At 43.4% G+C, this 10,000-nt stretch overlaps 1 protein-coding gene across 2 annotated transcripts in view; it reads right to left on the minus strand.

Annotated features, from left to right (window-relative positions):
* The window catches only part of LOC115126219 (F-BAR and double SH3 domains protein 2-like), a 111,706-nt gene that overhangs the window by 43,786 nt on the left and 57,920 nt on the right, over positions 1–10,000 (minus strand). For both annotated transcript variants that reach the window (XM_065000524.1, XM_065000525.1), the window contains exons 4-6: positions 3,183–3,262; positions 2,954–3,098; positions 532–665 (exon numbers count right to left, since the gene is read on the minus strand). In XM_065000524.1, the coding sequence (XP_064856596.1) occupies positions 532–665; positions 2,954–3,098; positions 3,183–3,262 (359 nt within the window). The remainder of the gene's footprint in view (positions 1–531; positions 666–2,953; positions 3,099–3,182; positions 3,263–10,000) is intronic.

The raw sequence follows: 10,000 nt of genomic DNA on the forward strand, positions 1-10,000 counted from the left end.
GAGAGGTAGGTCTGAGTGTGGTTGGGTTAGGGTGTGGTTGGGTTAGGGTTGAGAGGAAGGTCTGAGTGTGGTTGGGTTAGGGTTGAGAGGTAGGTCTGAGTGTGGTTGGGTTAGGGTTGAGAGGTAGGTCTGAGTGTGGTTGGGTTAGGGTTGAGAGGTAGGTCTGAGTGTGGTTGGGTTAGGGTTGAGAGGAAGGTCTGAGTGTGGTTGGGTTAGGGTTGAGAGGTAGGTCTGAGTGTGGTTGGGTTAGGGTTGAGAGGTAGGTCTGAGTGTGGTTGGGTTAGGGTTGAGAGGTAGGTCTGAGTGTGGTTGGGTTAGGGTTGAGAGGTAGGTCTGAGTGTGGTTGGGTTAGGGTTGAGAGGTAGGTCTGAGTGTGGTTGGGTTAGGGTTGAGAGGTAGGTCTGAGTGTGGTTGGGTTAGGGTTGAGAGGTAGGTCTGAGTGTGGTTGGGTTAGGGTGTGGTTGGGTTAGGGTTAGGAGGAAGGTCTGAGTGTGGTTGGGTTAGGGTTGAGAGGTAGGTCTGTCCACCTACTTGGCCTCGATGTCAGCCTTCTCTCGAACGGCCTGAGCCACCTGTTCTGAGTCGTAGTATTTCTTCTTGGCTTTGGCCAGGTCTTTCACAGAGTCCTGAAGCTCCACCTGGATACGATTCAACTGTTCTATACTCTACACACAGCACAGAGAGACACAGGTTACACACACACACATGATACACTAGGATATGGGACACACAGATGATACACTAGGATATGGGACACACAGATGATATACTAGGATATGGGACACCTAGATGATGATATACTAGGATATGGGACACACAGATGATGATATACTAGGATATGGGACACACAGATGATGATATACTAGGATATGGGACACACAGATGATGATATACTATGATATGGGACACACAGATGATATACTAGGATATGGGACACACAGACGATATACTAGGATATGGGACACACAGACGATATACTAGGATATGGGACACACAGATGATATACTAGGATATGGGACACACAGATGATGATATACTAGGATATGGGACACACAGATGATGATATACTAGGATATGGGACACACAGATGATGATATACTAGGATATGGGACACACAGATGATATACTAGGATATGGGACACACAGATGATATACTGGGATATGGGACACACATATGATGATATACTGGGATATGGGACACACAGATGATGATATACTAGGATATGGGACACACAGATGATGATATACTAGGATATGGGACACACAGATGATATACTAGGATATGGGACACACAGATGATATACTAGGATATGGGACACACAGATGATGATATACTAGGATATGGGACACACAGCTGATCTACTAGGATATGGGACACACAGATGATATACTAGGATATGGGACACACAGCTGATCTACTAGGATATGGGACACACAGACGATATACTAGGATATGGGACACACAGACGATATACTAGGATATGGGACACACAGATGATGATATACTAGGATATGGGACACACAGATGATATACTAGGATATGGGACACACAGATGATGATATACTAGGATATGGGACACACAGATGATGATATACTAGGATATGGGACACACAGATGATGATATACTAGGATATGGGACACACAGATGATATACTATCATATGGGACACACAGATGATATACTAGGATATGGGACACACAGATGATATACTAGGATATGGGACACACAGATGATGTACTATCATATGGGACACACAGATGATATACTAGGATATGGGACACACAGATGATATACTAGGATATGGGACACACAGATGATGATATACTAGGATATGGGACACACAGATGATATACTAGGATATGGGACACACAGATGATATACTAGGATATGGGACACACAGATGATATACTAGGATATGGGACACACAGATGATGATCTACTAGGATATGGGACACACAGATGATATACTAGGATATGGGACACACAGATGATATGCTAGGATATGGGACACACAGATGATATGCTAGGATATGGGACACACAGATGATATACTAGGATATGGGACACACAGATGATATACTAGGATATGGGACACACAGATGATATACTGGGATATGGGACACACAGATGATGATATAGTAGGATATGGGACACACAGACGATCTACTAGGATATGGGACACACAGACGATATACTAGGATATGGGACACACAGATGATATACTAGGATATGGGACACACAGATGATATACTAGGATATGGGACACACAGATGATATACTGGGATATGGGACACACAGATGATATACTGGGATATGGGACACACAGATGATATACTAGGATATGGGACACACAGATGATGATATACTAGGATATGGGACACACAGATGATGATATACTAGGATATGGGACACACAGATGATGATATACTAGGATATGGGACACACAGATGATGATATACTAGGATATGGGACACACAGATGATGTACTAGGATATGGGACACACAGATGATATACTAGGATATGGGACACACAGATGATCTACTAGGATATGGGACACACAGATGATGGTATACTAGGATATGGGACACACAGATGATATACTAGGATATGGGACACACAGATGATGATATACTAGGATATGGGACACACAGATGATGTACTAGGATATGGGACACACAGATGATATACTAGGATATGGGACACACAGATGATATACTAGGATATGGGACACACAGATGATATACTAGGATATGGGACACACAGATGATGATATACTAGGATATGGGACACACAGATGATGATATACTAGGATATGGGACACACAGATGATATACTAGGATATGGGACACACAGATGATGATATACTAGGATATGAGACACACAGATGATGATATACTAGGATATGGGACACACAGATGATATACTAGGATATGGGACACACACAGCATTACCTTTTTGAGCTGCTGTTCCTTGTATAGCCGTACAGTTTTAGCAGGGTCTGAGATCTCATTCTTGTAGTTGTCACACACGTTGATGCGAGACTGAGTCACCTGTACTGTCCCCTCCAGATAGGACCGCCACACAGCATACACATTCCTACACACACAGTCAGTTTACGCAAGAGGAAGACTGCAAGCCAACCAAGAAACAGTGTGATGTCAGCAAGAGTCTTCTACTCACCTGTAGTCTGTGCGTTGGTCGTCAGGTTTGATGCCTGGCCAATCCCTCTTCAGGTACTGACTGGCCAGCTTCTGCAGAGCCTGTATAGATCAACAACAACATGACACAGTCATTGTGTTGTGTTGAGGAGTTGAGTCAGTCTACTGTGATATAGGTTACTATGGCCCTGTATAGTGTCAGTGATATAGGTTACTATGGTCCTGTATAGTGTCAGTGATATAGGTTACTGTGGCACTGTATAGTGTCAGTGATATAGGTTACCATGACCCTGTATAGTGTCAGTGATATAGGTTACTATGGCCCTGTATAGTATCAGTGATATAGGTTACTATGGCCCTGTATAGTGTCAGTGATATAGGTTACTGTGGCCCTATATAGTGTCAGTGATATAGGTTACTGTGGCCCTGTATAGTGTCAGTGATATAGGTTACTATGGCCCTGTATAGTGTCAGTGATATAGGTTACTATGGCCCTGTATAGTGTCAGTGATATAGGTTACTATGGCCCTGTATAGTGTCAGTGATATAGGTTACTGTGGCCCTGTATAGTGTCAGTGATATATAGGTTACTGTGGCCCTATATAGTGTCAGTGATATAGGTTACTGTGGCCCTGTATAGTGTCAGTGATATAGGTTACTGTGGCCCTGTATAGTGTCAGTGATATAGGTTACTGTGGCCCTGTATAGTGTCAGTGATATAGGTTACTGTGGCCCTGTATAGTGTCAGTGATATAGGTTACTGTGGCCCTGTATAGTGTCAGTGATATAGGTTACTGTGGCCCTGTATAGTGTCAGTGATATAGGTTACTGTGGCCCTGTATAGTGTCAGTGATATAGGTTACTGTGGCCCTGTATAGTGTCAGTGATATAGGTTACTGTGGCCCTGTATAGTGTCAGTGATATAGGTTACTATGGCCCTGTATAGTGTCAGTGATATAGGTTACTGTGGCCCTGTATAGTGTCAGTGATATAGGTTACTGTGGCCCTGTATAGTGTCAGTGATATAGGTTACTGTGGCTCTGTATAGTGTCAGTGATATAGGTTACTGTGGCCCTGTATAGTGTCAGTGATATAGGTTACTATGGCCCTGTATAGTGTCAGTGATATAGGTTACTGTGGCCCTGTATAGTGTCAGTGATATAGGTTACTGTGGCTCTGTATAGTGTCAGTGATATAGGTTACTGTGGCCCTGTATAGTGTCAGTGATATCGGTTGTCAGTGTAGTAGAGAGAGAGTGTTCTCCTGTATATAGTCAGTGTGGTAGAGAGAGAGTTGTCCTGTATACAGTCAGTGTGGTAGAGAGAGAGTTGTCCTGTATATAGTCAGGGTGGTAGAGAGAGAGTTGTCCTGTATATAGTCAGTGTAGTAGAGAGAGAGTTGTCCTGTATATAGTCAGGGTGGTAGAGAGAGAGTTGTCCTGTATATAGTCAGGGTGGTAGAGAGAGAGTTGTCCTGTATATAGTCAGGGTGGTAGAGAGAGAGTTGTCCTGTATACTGTCAGTGTAGTAGAGAGAGTTGTCCTGTATATAGTCAGTGTGGTAGAGAGAGAGTTGTCCTGTATATAGTCAGGGTGGTAGAGAGAGAGTTGTCCTGTATACTGTCAGTGTAGTAGAGAGAGTTGTCCTGTATATAGTCAGTGTGGTAGAGAGAGAGTTGTCCTGTATATAGTCAGGGTGGTAGAGAGAGAGTTGTCCTGTATATAGTCAGGGTGGTAGAGAGAGAGTTGTCCTGTATACTGTCAGTGTAGTAGAGAGAGTTGTCCTGTATATAGTCAGTGTGGTAGAGAGAGAGTTGTCCTGTATATAGTCAGTGTAGTAGAGAGAGAGTTGTCCTGTATATAGTCAGGGTGGTAGAGAGAGAGTTGTCCTGTATATAGTCAGGGTGGTAGAGAGAGAGTTGTCCTGTATATAGTCAGGGTGGTAGAGAGAGTTGTCCTGTATACTGTCAGTGTAGTAGAGAGAGTTGTCCTGTATATAGTCAGTGTGGTAGAGAGAGAGTTGTCCTGTATATAGTCATTGTGGTAGAGAGAGAGTTGTCCTGTATATAGTCAGGGTGGTAGAGAGAGAGTTGTCCTGTATATAGTCAGGGTGGTAGAGAGAGAGTTGTCCTGTATACTGTCAGTGTAGTAGAGAGAGTTGTCCTGTATATAGTCAGTGTGGTAGAGAGAGAGTTGTCCTGTATATAGTCATTGTGGTAGAGAGAGTTGTCCTGTATATAGTCAGGGTGGTAGAGAGAGAGTTGTCCTGTATATAGTCAGGGTGGTAGAGAGAGAGTTGTCCTGTATATAGTCAGGGTGGTAGAGAGAGAGTTGTCCTGTATATAGTCAGGGTGGTAGAGAGAGAGTTGTCCTGTATATAGTCAGGGTGGTAGAGAGAGAGTTGTCCTGTATATAGTCATTGTGGTAGAGAGAGAGTTGTCCTGTATATAGTCAGGGTGGTAGAGAGAGAGTTGTCCTGTATATAGTCAGGGTGGTAGAGAGAGAGTTGTCCTGTATACTGTCAGTGTAGTAGAGAGAGTTGTCCTGTATATAGTCAGTGTGGTAGAGAGAGTTGTCCTGTATATAGTCATTGTGGTAGAGAGAGAGTTGTCCTGTATATAGTCAGGGTGGTAGAGAGAGAGTTGTCCTGTATATAGTCAGGGTGGTAGAGAGAGAGAGTTGTCCTGTATACTGTCAGTGTAGTAGAGAGAGTTGTCCTGTATATAGTCATTGTGGTAGAGAGAGAGTTGTCCTGTATATAGTCAGTGTGGTAGAGAGAGAGTTGTCCTGTATATAGTCATTGTGGTAGAGAGAGAGTTGTCCTGTATATAGTCAGTGTGGTAGAGAGAGAGTTGTCCTGTATATAGTCAGTGTGGTAGAGAGAGAGTTGTCCTGTATATAGTCAGGGTGGTAGAGAGAGAGTTGTCCTGTATATAGTCAGGGTGGTAGAGAGAGAGTTGTCCTGTATACTGTCAGTGTAGTAGAGAGAGTTGTCCTGTATATAGTCATTGTGGTAGAGAGAGAGTTGTCCTGTATATAGTCAGGGTGGTAGAGAGAGAGTTGTCCTGTATATAGTCAGGGTGGTAGAGAGAGAGTTGTCCTGTATACTGTCAGTGTAGTAGAGAGAGTTGTCCTGTATATAGTCAGTGTGGTAGAGAGAGAGTTGTCCTGTATATAGTCATTGTGGTAGAGAGAGAGTTGTCCTGTATATAGTCAGGGTGGTAGAGAGAGAGTTGTCCTGTATATAGTCAGGGTGGTAGAGAGAGAGTTGTCCTGTATACTGTCAGTGTAGTAGAGAGAGTTGTCCTGTATATAGTCATTGTGGTAGAGAGAGAGTTGTCCTGTATATAGTCAGTGTGGTAGAGAGAGAGTTGTCCTGTATATAGTCATTGTGGTAGAGAGAGAGTTGTCCTGTATATAGTCAGTGTGGTAGAGAGAGAGTTGTCCTGTATATAGTCAGTGTGGTAGAGAGAGAGTTGTCCTGTATATAGTCAGGGTGGTAGAGAGAGAGTTGTCCTGTATATAGTCAGGGTGGTAGAGAGAGAGTTGTCCTGTATACTGTCAGTGTAGTAGAGAGAGTTGTCCTGTATATAGTCAGTGTGGTAGAGAGAGAGTTGTCCTGTATATAGTCATTGTGGTAGAGAGAGTTGTCCTGTATATAGTCAGGGTGGTAGAGAGAGAGTTGTCCTGTATATAGTCAGGGTGGTAGAGAGAGAGTTGTCCTGTATACTGTCAGTGTAGTAGAGAGAGTTGTCCTGTATATAGTCAGTGTGGTAGAGAGAGAGTTGTCCTGTATATAGTCATTGTGGTAGAGAGAGAGTTGTCCTGTATATAGTCAGGGTGGTAGAGAGAGAGTTGTCCTGTATATAGTCAGGGTGGTAGAGAGAGAGTTGTCCTGTATATAGTCAGGGTGGTAGAGAGAGAGTTGTCCTGTATATAGTCAGGGTGGTAGAGAGAGAGTTGTCCTGTATATAGTCATTGTGGTAGAGAGAGAGTTGTCCTGTATATAGTCAGGGTGGTAGAGAGAGAGTTGTCCTGTATATAGTCAGGGTGGTAGAGAGAGAGTTGTCCTGTATACTGTCAGTGTAGTAGAGAGAGTTGTCCTGTATATAGTCAGTGTGGTAGAGAGAGAGTTGTCCTGTATATAGTCATTGTGGTAGAGAGAGAGTTGTCCTGTATATAGTCAGGGTGGTAGAGAGAGAGTTGTCCTGTATATAGTCAGGGTGGTAGAGAGAGAGTTGTCCTGTATACTGTCAGTGTAGTAGAGAGAGTTGTCCTGTATATAGTCATTGTGGTAGAGAGAGAGTGTCCTGTATATAGTCAGTGTGGTAGAGAGAGTTGTCCTGTATATAGTCATTGTGGTAGAGAGAGAGTTGTCCTGTATATAGTCAGTGTGGTAGAGAGAGAGTTGTCCTGTATATAGTCAGTGTGGTAGAGAGAGAGTTGTCCTGTATATAGTCATTGTGGTAGAGAGAGAGTTGTCCTGTATACTGTCAGTGTAGTAGAGAGAGTTGTCCTGTATATAGTCAGTGTGGTAGAGAGAGAGTTGTCCTGTATATAGTCATTGTGGTAGAGAGAGAGTTGTCCTGTATATAGTCAGGGTGGTAGAGAGAGAGTTGTCCTGTATATAGTCAGGGTGGTAGAGAGAGAGTTGTCCTGTATACTGTCAGTGTAGTAGAGAGAGTTGTCCTGTATATAGTCATTGTGGTAGAGAGAGAGTTGTCCTGTATATAGTCAGTGTGGTAGAGAGAGAGTTGTCCTGTATATAGTCATTGTGGTAGAGAGAGTTGTCCTGTATATAGTCAGTGTGGTAGAGAGAGAGTTGTCCTGTATATAGTCAGTGTGGTAGAGAGAGTTGTCCTGTATATAGTCAGGGTGGTAGAGAGAGAGTTGTCCTGTATACTGTCAGTGTAGTAGAGTTGTCCTGTATATAGTCAGTGTGGTAGAGAGAGAGTTGTCCTGTATATAGTCATTGTGGTAGAGAGAGTTGTCCTGTATATAGTCAGGGTGGTAGAGAGAGAGTTGTCCTGTATATAGTCAGTGTGGTAGAGAGAGAGTTGTCCTGTATATAGTCAGGGTGGTAGAGAGAGAGTTGTCCTGTATATAGTCAGGGTGGTAGAGAGAGAGTTGTCCTGTATACTGTCAGTGTAGTAGAGAGAGAGTTGTCCTGTATATAGTCAGGGTGGTAGAGAGAGAGTTGTCCTGTATACTGTCAGTGTAGTAGAGAGAGTTGTCCTGTATATAGTCAGTGTGGTAGAGAGAGAGTTGTCCTGTATATAGTCATTGTGGTAGAGAGAGAGTTGTCCTGTATATAGTCAGGGTGGTAGAGAGAGAGTTGTCCTGTATATAGTCAGGGTGGTAGAGAGAGAGTTGTCCTGTATATAGTCAGGGTGGTAGAGAGAGAGTTGTCCTGTATATAGTCAGGGTGGTAGAGAGAGAGTTGTCCTGTATATAGTCATTGTGGTAGAGAGAGAGTTGTCCTGTATATAGTCAGGGTGGTAGAGAGAGAGTTGTCCTGTATATAGTCAGGGTGGTAGAGAGAGTTGTCCTGTATACTGTCAGTGTAGTAGAGAGAGTTGTCCTGTATATAGTCAGTGTGGTAGAGAGAGAGTTGTCCTGTATATAGTCATTGTGGTAGAGAGAGAGTTGTCCTGTATATAGTCAGGGTGGTAGAGAGAGAGTTGTCCTGTATATAGTCAGGGTGGTAGAGAGAGAGTTGTCCTGTATACTGTCAGTGTAGTAGAGAGAGTTGTCCTGTATATAGTCATTGTGGTAGAGAGAGAGTTGTCCTGTATATAGTCAGTGTGGTAGAGAGAGAGTTGTCCTGTATATAGTCATTGTGGTAGAGAGAGAGTTGTCCTGTATATAGTCAGTGTGGTAGAGAGAGAGTTGTCCTGTATATAGTCAGTGTGGTAGAGAGAGAGTTGTCCTGTATATAGTCAGGGTGGTAGAGAGAGAGTTGTCCTGTATATAGTCAGGGTGGTAGAGAGAGAGTTGTCCTGTATACTGTCAGTGTAGTAGAGAGAGTTGTCCTGTATATAGTCAGTGTGGTAGAGAGAGAGTTGTCCTGTATATAGTCATTGTGGTAGAGAGAGAGTTGTCCTGTATATAGTCAGGGTGGTAGAGAGAGAGTTGTCCTGTATATAGTCAGGGTGGTAGAGAGAGAGTTGTCCTGTATACTGTCAGTGTAGTAGAGAGAGTTGTCCTGTATACAGTCAGTGTGGTAGAGAGAGAGTTGTCCTGTATATAGTCATTGTGGTAGAGAGAGAGTTGTCCTGTATATAGTCAGGGTGGTAGAGAGAGAGTTGTCCTGTATATAGTCAGGGTGGTAGAGAGAGAGTTGTCCTGTATATAGTCAGGGTGGTAGAGAGAGAGTTGTCCTGTATATAGTCAGGGTGGTAGAGAGAGAGTTGTCCTGTATATAGTCAGGGTGGTAGAGAGAGAGTTGTCCTGTATATAGTCATTGTGGTAGAGAGAGAGTTGTCCTGTATATAGTCAGGGTGGTAGAGAGAGAGTTGTCCTGTATATAGTCAGGGTGGTAGAGAGAGTTGTCCTGTATACTGTCAGTGTAGTAGAGAGAGTTGTCCTGTATATAGTCAGTGTGGTAGAGAGAGAGTTGTCCTGTATATAGTCATTGTGGTAGAGAGAGAGTTGTCCTGTATATAGTCAGGGTGGTAGAGAGAGAGTTGTCCTGTATATAGTCAGGGTGGTAGAGAGAGAGTTGTCCTGTATACTGTCAGTGTAGTAGAGAGAGTTGTCCTGTATATAGTCATTGTGGTAGAGAGAGAGTTGTCCTGTATATAGTCAGTGTGGTAGAGAGAGAGTTGTCCTGTATATAGTCA

The sequence above is a fragment of the Oncorhynchus nerka genome, linkage group LG14 (genome assembly GCF_034236695.1).
Source record: "Oncorhynchus nerka isolate Pitt River linkage group LG14, Oner_Uvic_2.0, whole genome shotgun sequence".
Classification (NCBI taxonomy): Eukaryota; Metazoa; Chordata; class Actinopteri; order Salmoniformes; family Salmonidae; genus Oncorhynchus; species Oncorhynchus nerka.